Source organism: Mytilus californianus, unplaced genomic scaffold, assembly GCF_021869535.1.
Source record: "Mytilus californianus isolate M0D057914Y unplaced genomic scaffold, xbMytCali1.0.p SCAF_47, whole genome shotgun sequence".
Lineage (NCBI taxonomy): Eukaryota > Metazoa > Mollusca > Bivalvia > Mytilida > Mytilidae > Mytilus > Mytilus californianus.
Window position 1 is genome coordinate 582,626 of NW_026262698.1, and position 16,427 is coordinate 599,052.

Genomic DNA, 16,427 nt, shown 5'->3' on the forward strand with positions numbered 1-16,427 from the left:
TCGGTCTTTACCATAGACGATGCATTAACATATTTTGTCCCTCAACCTCATATAACTCGGCATCTTAAAAAAAATTAAATATACTTCTACAAAATTACTTTCGAATTATATTAATTCCGTTTGAATTTTTATTCAGGTTATTTTTCATGTTTATCAAAAAATCCTGACACATCTTGGAAAAAGTTTATTGTTTATCATAATTTTGATACATCATACATTTTGTAAGTTTTCATTAATGAAAATGTTTTCCTTTAATGTTAGCAGCGAATATACTTATTATATTCTTTAACAGTCTTTTTAATTTGTAATACTTCAAACAAAGTGTTACTTTGGTATTTGTTTCTGATGATGTCGGAATGGGGACGTTTAATCCGATGCTTCATGTCGACAGAGTGTCATGCTTTATGTATGTTATGGAACCCCTGCAGCAAATCTGTTAGTGTTCCGTACTCAACCTTCATGCAGAAAGACACAATATATGTCTCTATCCAACATTTCCATGTTTATAGAAGTGCTTGTTCAAAATTTCCGCCTTTCATCCCAATCAACTCACTTTGCAGAACCTTTACCTATCATTTTTATTATCATAAAAATAAGGAGATGTGGTATGATTGCCAATGAGACAAGTATCAACCAAAGTCCAAATGAAGTGGATGTAAGCAATTATAGGCAACTGAAAGGCCTTCACCAATAAGAATAACCCATACCGTATAGTCAGCTATAAAAGGCCCCAACATGAAAAATATGAAACAATTCAATTGAGAAAACTAACGGCCTTATTTAAAACAAAACAATTACGAAAAAACAAATGACAGACATGAACCAATGACAACCTCTTAACTACAGGCTCCTGACTTGGGACAGGCACAAGAAGAATATAGCGGGGTTAAACATGTTTGTGAGCGCTCAACCCTCCCTGAACCTAGGACAGTGGTGTTAAAGCACAACATAAGAACAAACTATAAAAATCAGTTGAAAAGGGCGTTTCAAACTCATCAGATCGATACAAAGCAGAAAAAACATTTAATAAAAATACAGACCAGACGATGCAGGGTATTTATTCATCCCTAACAACAAAAAAGACACAAAATACAGATCTGAGAGTACTTGCAGCCAATAACAACTAATAAAAAAAAAACATGTATCTAAGATTAAAATATTAATCAGTACACATCCAACATCCAATGGATTTAGTGTCCGATTCAGAGAAAAACATGACTTTGTGCAATGCCAAAATATAGGTATCGACCGAAGGTAGTACCGTGAATGTGCATATGTGAATAACAATGATATTAAGTAAGGTTTTAATTTACTGATTACAAAATCAATATTTGTACAAATAAAAACAATATTCAAAGATCTATAAGTTTGTTCTCGTCCTGAATATACATTTATTTTTTGTCCATTCGACGTTAAGCAATTATTGGCATCAATCGGTCAAATTAATGATAACATATGCAAGTTCGAAGGATTTAATTCTTCAATTTATTAATAAAATCACACGTACTATTTGCGATTGGAACTTTACCAAAAGAGTTCCAGACAATCCCTTTGTAATGAAAACTAGATATTTAGAGTTAATGTTTATATGTAGCATATGGAGTGTATTTGGTTACATGTGAATCTATATAAACAGTTCCTAAAATAATAAGATAATATTTATTTTTTAGGACACAGTTCACTAAGATATCATAATGACTATGTGGTCGGTACTGTTGTTTACTGTATTGGTTGTTAGTCATTCCTTTGCGGATGACTTCAATGATAAGAAATGCCAGTCGGGTAAATTAATTTGTTATATGTTATTCAAGAAAAATGTGTTTTATGTCGCGGTAAATCATAATTTTTCTAACGTAACGATAGGCATACAAAATTATGTAAAACATTGATAATATATTGTAAAAAATATGACATGATATTTGACATGTCTTAAATATTTTAGTTTCGTGGAAATATTCTTAAATCCGGCGAAATATCTTGAATATGCAAATAATAAAAGTTCACATAGTTGTTCCCATATAATTATGAATGGTATAAAATCGTTTATATGTGAAATGTTTCCTAAACTCAGGTTTAAAATGCATTTCAAACTTTATTTGAAGGTGTGACCTTTCACGGTGAGACAGCTGACAAAGTTGTAGAACTACTTTCCAATAGATGTGGATGTAAACAAAACAAGGAGTGCAATAACGATAATGAAGATTTGGAGGAAGAGCAAGGGGCGTGTAAAGGTAACATTTTATAATACTTCATAATGTTTAAATTTATTGAGATAGTAAATCAACTATTGAATTCGTGATTGTTACGTGTATTTTGACGTTTGAAATTTATAATGTGTTGTTTTCCTTTTTTTCACTCGAATGGGTAATTAGACCAGGTTCTATTGTCGGTATTTGTTTTTAATCTGAGCTGCAGTCTGACTGACAAATACCCAATCCCAAATTTTATCCTCATTTTAAACAGACAGTGAGACAAATTATCTTAAGAGAAATGTACTGCCGTACGGTCAAAGTCCTGGTTTGGTGGATGCACTATCGATATCGAGTGTAACTTTAGTATTGAAACATGTTTTCTGAGTTATCATACATGGAGTTCGCTCTACCATTCTCTGTTTCTATCTCAGTAGCTCGATACAGCATAGTACATCTTTGCTCTTAAAATAAGAGATAAAAGCATTGGTTTGCGTTTTATTACTTTTATATATATATATATATATATATATATTTTCAATTACATAATAAACAGTATAGCCTGCAAAATGTTTAATTTTGGATAAGTGGCAACTGCTGTTTACCTATGTAAAAATCTTGTTAATCCTATTTGAATTTATATATCAAGATAAAATTTTCGGGTAAGTGTCTCTTGAGAATCCAGACTCAGTCAAAATATCCTAAGATAGAATAGAACACAATCGATGAATTCACAGATAAGACGTCTTTTTTGTTACCTCAAAAACTGATACGACGAAAACATATCTATCGAGAGTCGATACGCAGGCACCATGTATCGGTCAATCAATTCGTAATGGTGAACGTACAACTTTTTTTTAGTCGTTCTTTCTGATAATCGTGCTGGAGTAGTTTTTGCGTTAGGACCACACCCCTGATAAGTCCATATAATTTTAAAATGAACGAGCGTAACTTATTAATTGAGATCTGTTAAATAATACAAAGGGACAGAAGCTACTAAGCCGATGATATTGGTAATTGACAATGTGAAAACTAATATCGTCACGTTTGCCGTAGATCCTAGTTTAAGTCGTCCATCTATGTCAATTTCATTTATAAAATCAAGTTTTGAAGCTCGAGACTATCCAGTTTCAATAGTATCCTTAATTTCAAGTTCAATGGGGTATATGGGATGCAAGCACTCACTGAAATCTGAGGTGAATCTAAGGCGGACAAGGGCCCCCGCCCCCTTATGGAGATACATATATAGTTGATGTATAGACTTTTGACATGTCAAAATCAAAACGTTGCCTTGTTCCCCCATATTTTTTTAATCCTGGAATCGCATCTGGAAATGTATGTCATCGAGTTACAAGACATCTTAAATATATCAGAACATGCAAGAGGTAGGGCCAATTCCTTCTGTATTTATTTCCCTCATAGAGTCAAAACAAAAGAGTTGTCAAATCTCCTCGAATTTGAATACTTATTGTAAAAGAGTCTTTTCTGTAAAATCCAAAAGTAATTCAGCGCAACAAAATGCTTTTTTAGATATTTTATTATAAAATTGTTTTTTTTTGTTGTAAACTTTGGAACCAAATGACGTCACTATTCAAAACGAAATAGTTTGTATCAAAAAGACAATTATATTTAGCATTGCTTTCAACAGAACATGTGTTTGATTCTCCTTATACATCTTTTGGTTAAATACTAAAAAAAATCCAAAACCAGCTGTAAACTTTGCGGTTTTGAGCTGACTTTAGGCGTATATAACTTGTTCACCTGTTTAGAAATAAGTCATGATATTGTTAGAAGCTCAAATTACACACATGGAGCTGATGCTGTCAATTTAAGAAAGACTGGAAGAGTTTTTGAAAATTGCCAAGGTGTATAATAATTTCATAGGAAATTGGTTCTAACGCTTTAAGAATTTGGCAAAATCCTTTTTCTTTTTGTCGTTGAAGAGAATTCGTAATAATTATGCTTCATATGAAAACAAAGCGTCCAGTATGAGTGCACAATTAGTACCCATTGGAATACCCCTGTTTTTTGAAATATCAGTTCTGGAAATATGTTACACGATTATTAAAAAGGCCTGCATTATGATGATATCGTTTTCGTATTTTCTCTTGTTGGATTCAAAGTGGTTCTTCACGGAGTAGTATTGTTCGTGACTTAAAACAAAATCTGTATTTGTTTACATCTTCATAATTTGATCACTAGACTAATAGATAGTATCAATGATACAAATCTCTTGTTTCTACGATTCTCAAATTTGAAAAAAAGCAGTGTTGAATGAGAAGATGAAGTCGATCTTTCGATTGAGCTTGAGAATAGTATACGTAGTACTAGTGTAAACAAAAGAAAACTTAAAACTTTTTTATTTTTTTATTTTTGCAAACTGTTATGATTTCAATTATATATTTTGGAGTAGATCTTTAGATTTATTTTAGAATTTGTATCTGATTGACACCACTGGTTGAGTAAACTTCATCACAATATTTTTAAGGCCATCCTAACTTATAACTTTTGTTAGAATAATTGTGTAAGAATTTCAAAAAGATTTTAGGCTGAATATCTAAATTTGAATTAGAGTAATATCCAATTAAATCAATCATTCAGCAAATTCTACATACATTAATTGTAGTCAAGAGACCATCTGACTGTAATGACTTGGATAAATCTTCGTGTAAAAGTGGAATCTACAAGATTTACCCTGACAAGACTTCCGGTTTCAGCGTTTTCTGTGAAATGGAGAAGTATGGTGGCGGCTGGACAGTGAGTATGAATTAATTCAAATGTTACGAATTTTCTTTGTTAATATCTACCGTTTTAAAACAAAGCGGCCTGGTGTCAAGTTCATGAGATTTTCCTCACATACTGTATAAACAATGAAAATATTATTTTTTTATATACCAATGTGACCAAAAAATGTGCAAAAGTAACCAGAAAATGTCAAGAACAACAGAATAAAAACACACGATTTGGAACTTAATTTGTAGACATGACATTAGAAGTGGGAATCTGCAATTAGGAATATGAGCCAGAGGGGTTAAAATAGGAACTCCATTGCTAGAATCGAAAATACGGAGGCAACATCCGCGATAAATTAGATCAAAAGAATGTGTGAAGCCAGGATTTATATAAACAACGAAAAGAGGAGAGTTGACACAAAGAAGACTGAAGATCGCAGGTAGAAACATAACCTAGTCGCAATGAACATAATAATTGTTGTACAAACTAAAGGTAGGATGGTCTTTAAGGTACCAAATGTAAATGCATCCACCTACAAGTCTTTTAAAAGGTCATGGAATTATGCATCTACCTACAAGTCTTTTAAAAAGGACATTGAACTATGCACCCACCTGCAAGTCTTTAAAATATCATGGAATAATGGAACTATACATTAAAACTGTTTTAAAAAGGCTACTTAGCAAATGAAAAAGTACAATGAAATGATGAATCTATCGGTTTGTTCAGAAGAAGTTCGTAAATGAAGGTATATAATTTACTATATACATTGTAGGTGCAAACAATATATTCTTTTATGTCAGGTTTCAGGAAAACACGGAAATTAATTTCAACAAAAATTCCGTAAAATAATGGACAACATATAACCTTAGTTATATTTGTTTCACAACTGTTGGTTCAATTTGATTTGTAGGTATTCCAGCGGAGGATGAATGGTAAAATTAATTTCTACAGAGACTGGGAATCGTATAAACGTGGATTTGGTAATATGAAAGGAGAATATTGGTTAGGTAATGACATGAATTAAAAATTTCATGTTTTTTTTCCAAAAAGTTTAATATTTTCTTTTTCTTTTGGGGGTTTACCATGTAATAGATATTGAATGCCATCCGTCGCCAAATTTGAACTAAAATATCAAGTCTTACAATACACCACAATTCATGTAATTTCACCTAAATATTTATAATTTCTTTCATTGATACAGTACAAAGGTTTGAAAAAAATGTTGCTTCACCTTTAGAATTCTTATTACAAACGGGAAAGCATATCTATTTTTACGGTGATGTTGTTTATAGAGCTCGTCAATTAAGATACGATCCATGGAAATTTATTTGTTCTTTAGATAAATAAGGTATTAAAGGATATTAATTTAACATTGTAGTAATGAAGATATTTGAATAATGGCTTTTGTCAGTTTGCTTCAGACGTCGTCTTTACAATTAAGTGGAGTTAAACTTGATTGATATTTTTTTCTTCCTGAGCTTTTAATAGCATATTATAATTTATGGTATGAGTTTTGATCATCGTTGAATGCCAAACGGTAACGTTTAGTTGTCACATTCTCTATCTTTTGTGGATAGTTATCTTATTTGCAGTAATACTCCTTATTTTTATTCAATTTTATGTTTCAGACTCATTTGTTTACCAATACACCTTATTTTATTCCAGTTTTTTTAGCTTGGATTTACAGTGATATATCATTTTCTTACAGGAAATGAACACTTGCATCAGCTGACTTCACAAGGAAAGTACATGATTAGGATAGACATGTCAGACTTTGAAAACAGTAAGAGACATGCTGTATATAGCAAATTCTCAGTTGGTAGTGAAAGTTCAGGATATAAATTAGATGTCACTGGTTACTCAGGGGATGCAGGTGAGAAAAGCCTTTTAATATTGTTATACCCCAACTCTAGGCTAGAGAGTGGATATATTTCATTCACCTTGTCTATCCTACCGTTCGTCCGTCACGGATTTCCCTAGTACTACTTGACAGAAATACTTCATGTTTGACAAAGAGCTTAGTAGTGATAAGTTGAACCGTGTGAGCATTTTTTAGATCAGTCAAACAACCTCTTCCTTTTTCCCAATACTTTGAATAACGATTGTTGTCTGCTTTAACGATTATATTCATGTTATATTTAAAAATTGACTTAGGGAAAATTAAGTACATTCTTAGCTAGCGCACTATGCTTTCTTTATCCCTTCTTAGCCATTCACAATTAACTTAGTAGTTAACTTGGTGTTCGACATTAACATAGGCGGATCTCGGCGTTTTGAAGAAAAATATCAAAAAAAAAAGGGGTGAGGCAGTCGATATTGTACTGACAATTCTGTAAAGGGACTGTGAAAAGATTTTATGAGCGAGATTTTACTGACAGTTATGTAAAGGGGACTGTGAAAAGTTTTGATGAGCGAGATTTTACTGACAATTATGTAAAGACGACTGTGAAAAGTTTTTATGGGAGATTTTTCTGACAATTCTGTAAAAGGACTGTAAAATGTTTTTATGGCCGAGATGTACTGACAATTATGTAAAGGGGACTGTGAAAAGTTTTAATGAGCGAGATTTTATTGACAATTATGTAAAGACGACTGTGAAAAGTTTTTATTGGAGATTTTTCTGACAATTCTGTAAAAGGACTGTAAAAAGTTTTTATGGCCGAGATGTACTGACAATTATGTAAAGGGACAGTGAAAAGTTTTTATTGAACTGTTAACATGGTTTTTTTTAAATGTGAATCTGCAAAAAGATTTTTTAACAACACTGCTCTGTTTCTTACATTGCTGTCACATGTAGAAACTATATGACAAAGAATTGTTAAAATCTAAAATTTGTGTAATAAATATTTTAAATATTTATAATTATAATGAAAAGAAATTTGAAGGACGCTGAAGCATGATCCAAAGAAGTTTGAATTTAAAGATCCCTTTCATGGCGTTTCGTCTTTTAATCTATAGAATATCGACCTCCAAAATTGGTTCCGTTTAATAATTGTATGGGTTTCCCCCCTTGTTCAATTGGAGATTAGTACCAATAGGACCTGAATAGTTGGAAGTTAAATAATTCATTCCTGAAAAGCTTCAACATTTTAATAAATATGATCAAGTTCGGAGAAATATCATGCGTGCGGCATAATAATCGAAAAAAATGGGAGATCGAACGAATATTTTCTATGAAAACTACCGAAAGATTATAATATAGAAGTATCTGTAACACATTATAGCAAGATAATTTAATTTTTGATGTAACATGTCTTCTGATTGGCTGAAAGTGTTTTGTCTATCAGCTCATAGACATAATGTTGTCATGAGACCGTGACGTCACCAACGTTTTTTTCAAAATTTACTCCTTAAAAATGGAATTTGAATTGAATTATAAGGAATGATTGTAATATTTTTTCTGTCGATTCGAAATAACATAAAATATGTGGTGCACACTTTTAAATAACCGGGTTATTCAGTGTGCACCTCATTTTGGAGTTTATTTCTTCATAGACAGAAAAAATATAACAGTCATTCCTTAATTGTAGGATATAATTACTGAACTAGAACTAAAAATAGCATCGTGAAAGATATAATTAAAGGGCAACTTGCGCTTCAGTAAAACAGGGAGCAGCAGGCAAATTGAAATGACAAAATATAAGCATGACTCAGCAAGAGTGGACTAGAGGTGAACACACATGTTTGGGAAATACGATTCTGCTCAAATTCAGATATTATGTGACATTAACAATTTGTGTATGGAATTATTCTAATTTTACACCGGGTTGAAAAATAACCGTCAAATTTATAACACGATTAAAGATCATTAGGATATTTATGTGTATAAAAAAGTTTTAGTCTGCTTGTTGGAAAATGTTCAGACCATATAAAGACTAATACATGCGTCAGCACGTGGCTCAATAATATGGAAAGCCAACGGGGTCAAAATTCTTAATTCGTAAATTGTCAATTTGTAACTTGTAACTGTGAAATTTCAAAATTCTTAATTCGTTATGTGTCAATTTGTAACTTGTATCTTTGTAATTTAAAAATTCTTATTTCGTAAATTGTCAATTTGTAACTTGTAACTGTGTAATTTCAAAATTCTTTATTCGTAAATTGTCAATTTGTATATAATTGATGTTTTGTAACTGTAATTTCAAAATTCTTTATTCGTAAATTGTCAATTTGAATATTGATGTTTTGTAACTTGAAACATGTCAATTCGTTAAATGTCATAGTTGTATTATGCTAACGATCATTATGACGACAGATGGCGCTCGGTTTCTTTTTCTGTGTATAAGCCTCGTGTAAGTAGGAGCACCTCCATGTGGAGTATATACCCTTAGTAATTTAAATCAATTATGTACAGCACATTTATATAAAAGAAAACAAATAGAAAAATTTATTTTTTTTATTTTTATATGGCATGTATACTGGAACCAGGTTATATTTTGTTTTCTGAAGACGACAGGGGGCGTTTCGTTCGAGAATGGAAACTATATAAAATACAGCCCGATTAATTCAGTCCCTCCACGTAATCGATCTCTCCTACTTGCGAGGTTAACGAAGAAGTCGTAGATCAGCGGAATATATATGACGACTGATTTATTCGGATAAAAAAATATAAGGAGATGTGGTAATAAACCGTATGATTGCCAATGAGATAACTATCCACCAAAGTTTAAATGAAGTCGATGTAAGCAATTATAGGCAACGTACGCGGCCTTCAACAATGAGAAAAACCCATACCATATAGTCGGCTATAAAAGGCTACATCATTACTGGAAAACCCGCCATTTTATTCCAACTGAGGGGGAAGGGCTGACAGATATATATGTTAATGTACATGCCTACTAAACTTTTCTGATCAAAAGGCTTAAATTAGGAATTGCCACCACCTGATTTTTCGTTCTACAAAAATTTACAAAATGTGTTGCAAACAAAACGACCGATAGGGTGTTCTCCAAATATTTCCGATTCCCTCCCTCTGAATTCCTGCTTCACGTTTCGTACTCCCGGTATCTCCCCCTCCCACCCGACCCCCCCCCCCCCCCCCTTAATTTTTAGCCTGGCAACCTGAGCCATTCTAATACTTCGTCGATCGGATCGTAAATGAACAGTTGATTCACGATGTTAATCAATAACGTTTGTATTATATATTAAGATAAATTTTTCAAAATTTGCATTTCATATGAAATAAAAAATAATTTGCAATGAATTCGTAACAAATATAAATATTTCCCGCCATTTGTCAAGAAATGACGCTATCCCACGATGAATCATTCTAATATCCAATGGACGAAACCATGTTGTTGTATTCTACCTTGCAATACTGTTGAGCAGTGAGCCAGGATCACAGGCTACCCCTCCTCACAGTTTGTCACCATTTTGCTCTCCAAAATTATCCCTGTGCAAAGATTTTCATGGAGAAATAAAATTATTGCGAACAGCTTGGTTTCTGTGGGGTCTTCTCTCTGACCAGACAGTAGAAATACTTTTCAAAAAATAAATTTTCGCCGACAAGTAATTCTTTTAACACCATTTTTGGCGCCTCTCCTGTCCAAAAAGTTATAAATAGAATTTGAAGACATAACATCTAACAGATTGCTGATATTTTGCTCTCTAAAATGAGCTGTCATATATGAAGAGTTTCATGGAGAAATAAAATTAGGGTAAGCAGATTGGCAAGAATTGCTTCTGTCATGCAAATGGCGAGATGGCGAGATATTCTCTCTGACCAGTTAAAGGGGTAAGGTGTCACTTTGGTTAAAAGTTGGTATAGGTGTGTAATAAATAAAAATAGTTTCATAGTTTTACGATCATGGTCAACGGCAAAATATCCAGAAGGGACACCAACAGGACATCACACCGTTATAACCCTAGTATATGCCATGTCTCGTCGATCCAGTAATCATTCTAGATCTGTATCCTTATCTGTAGAAATACATTGTGTATACCAATACTGGCTTTAATACAATGGTAGAGAGAGCGCCGTCGATTTATTGACTGTTCACGAGAGCAGTTTCTGAAGCTATCAACGCTCGGTGTGCGCACTACAGTTTCTTCAAGGTGGTTCCACTCGATTACTGTTTTTACGAAGAATGAGTTATAATATTTGGGCATTTTGCTGGTTGGAATCTCAAAACACTTTGTGTAGTTCTTGACTTTGTTTTTCCACAATATTTATTGACTGATAATTGTCAAATCCCTTGGCAGTAATTGTTCTTTTTGGACGAGCGTTTTTTTAAATATTTGTCTGATTCTATAGCAGGAACCAGCCTTTCAACCACCTCGTACAGAAATATCAGCTTCTGGCTTGAGCGTCTTGTCTGTATGTCTTGTAGTTCCAGTTTGGCGAGCATTTTTGAGACGCAACCATCTTCTCTGGTTTTGTAGTCTCCTGTTATAAATCTCGCAGCTTGTCGCTGTATTCTTTCAAATTGTTGATGTTCGTAGATGTGTAGGGTTCCAATACTATTGCTCCATACTCCATTATTGACCTGACCAGTGAAATATATATGCGGTTTTCTTGCATTCTGGTGGGCAATATCTCGAATTCCTTATCAGGAATCCTAGTGTTAAGTTTGCCTTCTTGGCTACGTTGGAAATGTGAGTAGTCCATTTTAGGTTCTCGTTAAGATTTCTAGTTCCTTTAGACTTTATAACAAACTATTGCATCTTCAATACAGTTTTAATATATAGTATACATTTACTTAGTGACTCATTTAAAATAATACTTCATTCATTTTTATTTTGCTACGTACAAACATAATATAAAACATTTTATTTCTTCATTACTCAAGAGTCAAATAAATAAAGATTTTTCATCCATTTGCTTCTTGCATTAAGAAATCATTAGATTACTTAATTCTTTTCCAAAATTTTAACATTGAGATTATAATATTAGTACACACTCTCCCTTATAATCAGCTATCAACAAATTACCATTTTGTAACATAGTACATCCACTTAGCCAAATCTCTTCGTCTTCTTCTTGATTCACGTTAAATCTCTTTTTCAACTTGACACGGATGTTGTTAATGCTTTTCATTTCGGGTACCGGAAGTGGTGGCAACCTATTTCTCCCACCATATATTTAGTCCAAAATTTGCGGCCCAGAACAATATTAGACTGAATTTTCCGGCTCAATCTTACATTTCATGTATTTAGTCTAATTTTGACCCGGTCAAATATTAAGTTGAAATTTCCTGCCAAGTGACAGTCATATATTTGCAAAGTTGAAAAGGGATCCCATTCCAGTGACACATCTATATACCTTAATAAAAGAAGTGACACACGTACCCCCTCCCAGGTGTGGTGACCAGTACAGTAGACAAACATGTTTATTCGAGGTCACCTCTTCATAAAACCGAGTCCCTGTTTATTGCCATACATGTATAAAACAAAGTATTTATCTATTTGTTTTCTTTTATATGTATGTGCTGTACATAATTGATTTAATACTCCATATGGAGGTGCTCTTACTTACAGGAGGCTTATACACCGAAGAGAGAAACCGAGCGCCATCTGTCGTCATAATGATCGTTAGCATAATACAACGATGACATTTAACGAATCGACTTTTAACGAATCGTTAAAGGGACTGTAAAAAGTTTTATGGCCGAGATTTTACTGACAATTCTGTTAAAGGACTATTAATAAACTCGTAATTATAGATACCTGATTTTAAAAAAGGTTGGATTGCGAAAAGATTTTTTAAAGTGCAGCACTGATTTGTTTCTTACATTGCTGTCATATGTAGAAACAATATGACTAAGAATTGTTTAAATTTAAAATTTTAGTAATAAATCATTAAAGTATTTACCATTATTATGTATAGAAAAGAAATTTGATAGACGTTGAATCATGATCCAAAGATGTTTTAATTAATATTCTTCTATAAAACAAAAAACGAAAAACAAATATGATACATGTATACAGCAACAAACGACAACCACTTTATTACAGGCTCCTGACTTTGGAAAAGCACATACAGAATGTGGCGGGGTTAAACATGTTAGGACATTTCGTTTGAAAATCTATAGAATATCGAACACGAGAAAAATTGGTTCCGTTTTAGAGTTATATTGTTTTTTACCTTGTTTAAATAGTTGTAAGTTACATTTTATATTCCGGTTCAGCCTCAAAATTATACGAAATATGATTGGGTTTTGAAAAATATGCGCGTGTCATTATAATTTGGAAAAAGTGAGATTATTTTAACATTTTTGTGCGAAAACTGCCGAAAGATGGTATAAAGAAGTATTTGTAAAGTATTATAGCTATTTGTAGGACTGAACTAGCACTGAAAATAACATTGTGATAGATAGCTTAACTAAAAGTTGTGCTTCAGTCAAACAGGAAGCAAGAAAATCGAAAGTAAGAGATATAAGCATGAATAACCAAGAGCGGCGAACAAACATAGTTAGAACAATACGAAATCTGATCAAAACCGAATGTTATTTGGTATTTATACCTGTTTAGTGTACGGAATTATTTATTTATAAAATTTATAGGTAACACTTTGTCGCTTGTATCATTAGGGTGCTGTCTCAATGACGTATATGTCGTATATCTTTTTATCCATAACAAACCCGGTCGCCTCTTCTCGAGTGCGGGATGTCGTGGGCTTGATCCAAATCCGGGCTATGCCAAAAACTGCAATATCGTTATTTGTTGCTTCTCCGCAATGAACGCGGCATTTAGAATTAAAAGGAAAGTCTCCTATGCTCGGTGTCAGAATAATGTGTCCGGGTATGGTGACATGTGTTTCTGCAGACTGTTGTCTTCTTTGAGTATTAGCGAGTTCAAAATCAGGCTCAGCGTGTCGATCATTTCAAACTAGGGTTCATTTTCTAGATCATATAACATATCGCCCCAAAATGCATGTAATATTTGTCACTGGACGTTAAACATCATCTGATCTTTATTATCATACTTTTATCCAGTAAATAGTACTATGTTGTTCAGTTTTATACAATATGATCATGAATGACAGTTGTATTATTAAATCTGTAGGTGATGCTATGAAGGTGCAACAAAATGGAAACAAATTTTCAACGATGGATAAAGATAATGACGTATATAAACATAACTGCGCTGCAATGTTTAAGGGTGGATGGTGGTACGGCGCATGTCATGAAAGCAACTTGAATGGCCTCTATCTAAAAGGAAGCCACAAATCGTATGCTGATGGTATAAACTGGTTGCAATGGAAAGGTCACAACTACTCACTAAAAACAACAACCATGATGATCCGAAGAACATAAACTGACATACCTAATCCCTAAAAATAAACAAATAATGATCGAAGTCTTTATTGTAATCAATTAGATATATTCAGTATTCCAAGCATATATTTTAAAAGTAAATAAGTGTTGAAAAGGTCTTCGCAAGCTCAACATTTATGTCTTCAAGGGTAACTGTTTATCGCCATCTCTGGTTTGTAATTATAACTTTATTGTTATTGGCAAAGTTACTAAATATCTGGTATAGATTCTACATTGAAATGTTTATCTCAAGCCCTATACCTCACGTCAAGTATTGGATTTTATATATCACATACACCTTTTGCATACCTTTAGCGTGTGTGCTTTATATAATTAGTTTAAATGTTGTTCTTTGTGCCTTTTAATTTGTCGATATCTGTGTAATGTTTTTTTCATCCTTTGTCATGAAAAACGTGTTTTTATTTCATAGAAATCCGGGCAAGTTGTAGGGTTAGAACATTAACATGATCTATGGTTTACTACATGAATTAGGAAATATCTTTTAAGAATTGAATGCTTCTTTTTGTAACTTCATTGGGGTGTAAAAGCGTTGACCGAAGTACATTTTGTATGAAGCGCGGAAGCGCTTCATTCTAAAAATGTGCGCACGGTCAACGCTTTTACACCCCTATGAAGTTACAAAAAGAAGCATTCAATACTTATAATTACATTTTTTAGCTAGGATCATGAAAACACGATTTGTATCAAGTTTTTATTTAATTTACCTGTGCACTTTATTGTTGGACCTCGTGTCATCATGAATGATAAATTTTATTGTGTAATGAAGTTGATTCAGGAATAACGCGAGATTGCAGTTCGCCAATCGGAATAACGTATTGTAATGAAACATACATCTAATGTAATTATAGGTTTATATAAGAGTCTGCTAGTCCATGATGCCTAATCATTTAATATTGCTTATTGATACATTCATAGAAGTAGCCTTACGAGTGTCACTTATTGAACAGGATCTGCTCACCCTTCCGGAGTCCTTGAGATCATCACCGGTATTTGATAGGGTTTGTGTTGCTCAGACGTTAGTTTTTTCTATATTGTTTTGTAGATTGTTGATTTTTCTTTTTGTCGTTTTTCGTTTTTGCATTGATTTTGTCAGTCTCTCTCCGGCATATGAGTTTTAATTCTCCCTTTCGTATCTTCCGCTCCTTTTTGTATTACATACCTGTTAAGTATACCTTATGTATAAATATGTGATAAAGTGACAAAAACATGGTTAATCTTAAATTATATCGCATCATGTTCCAACCCTCGATTTATTTTAATTACTCTAAGCACACAGCACTATGGCATAACATAAAACAAACATCACTGGTTCTAAGTCAGAATCATATGTTCGGGTGCAGGTGTATCGATATAATATGATTAAGACTGTACTACCTTATTTCTTATCGTATCGTGCAATATAGGCATTGCGTGACTATTAGACGTTTCAAAACAACAAACCATATACACCTTATGGTATGTTTGGAACTGGAATCAATTGGGAGTAGCATATTATCCCTATATGCTACAATTTCGTTGAAATACTAGAACCAAAAGACGTTTCTCAAAATTTGTGAAAGATTTTAATTCTTCCGATTTATACAAAAATTGGCAGGGACCTTTCATTACCTTCGATACCTTCCAGTGATTGACTCTATTCTCATGAAAAACTTGCTGAAGAAAATACATCTGCCGATGAAATAAATGGTTTTTTTTTCATGTGAAAATATTAACAACTTAGGTAAAGGTATCTTAAGCTTTCGTCTTAACAAACTATATTTTGTAAATAAACTTTCTCTAAAGTTCTAGGTAAAGTTCAAATTAAACTGACAATATGAAAGAAACTTACTAGTTAATATCTTTATGTAAATCTATATATATCCTGCTTTTCTCATTTACCTAGAGGACAATCCGACTACTAACCATTGCTTGGTTACTGGCTGGATATAAATGATACATTATGTTTGTAAATATTCCAGTTAAATAAACAAATTGTAAGGTTACTCCCTCTTGTTTTGACCTTTGAACCTTTCGACTGTTTTTAAGGTCTTTTTGAGGTTTGTATGTTTTACATTTTTGGTATTTTTTTATACCGTATATTTTAAAAAATTAGTTAACACGTAAAATTTGGTAGACATCATTCTTTTTGCATGGTAAGAAGAAAAATAAAATATTTGAGAAATTAAAATATATCAATATAATAATTTTGAAGAAGAATATGTGGTTTGATTGCCAATAAAGACAATTACTT

The 16,427-nt window shown here is 32.7% G+C and overlaps 1 protein-coding gene across 1 annotated transcript; it reads left to right on the top strand.

Annotated features, from left to right (window-relative positions):
* Positions 1-1,668: 1,668 nt before the first annotated feature.
* Positions 1,669-14,297, top strand: LOC127700042 (microfibril-associated glycoprotein 4-like). Its single transcript, XM_052203484.1, has 6 exons — positions 1,669-1,782; positions 2,103-2,231; positions 4,816-4,946; positions 5,833-5,929; positions 6,631-6,795; positions 13,926-14,297. Exons 1-6 carry the CDS (start codon positions 1,695-1,697, stop codon positions 14,174-14,176), a joined length of 861 nt encoding a protein of 286 aa, XP_052059444.1. The 5' UTR covers positions 1,669-1,694; the 3' UTR covers positions 14,177-14,297.
* The last annotated feature ends 2,130 nt before the right edge of the window (positions 14,298-16,427 follow it).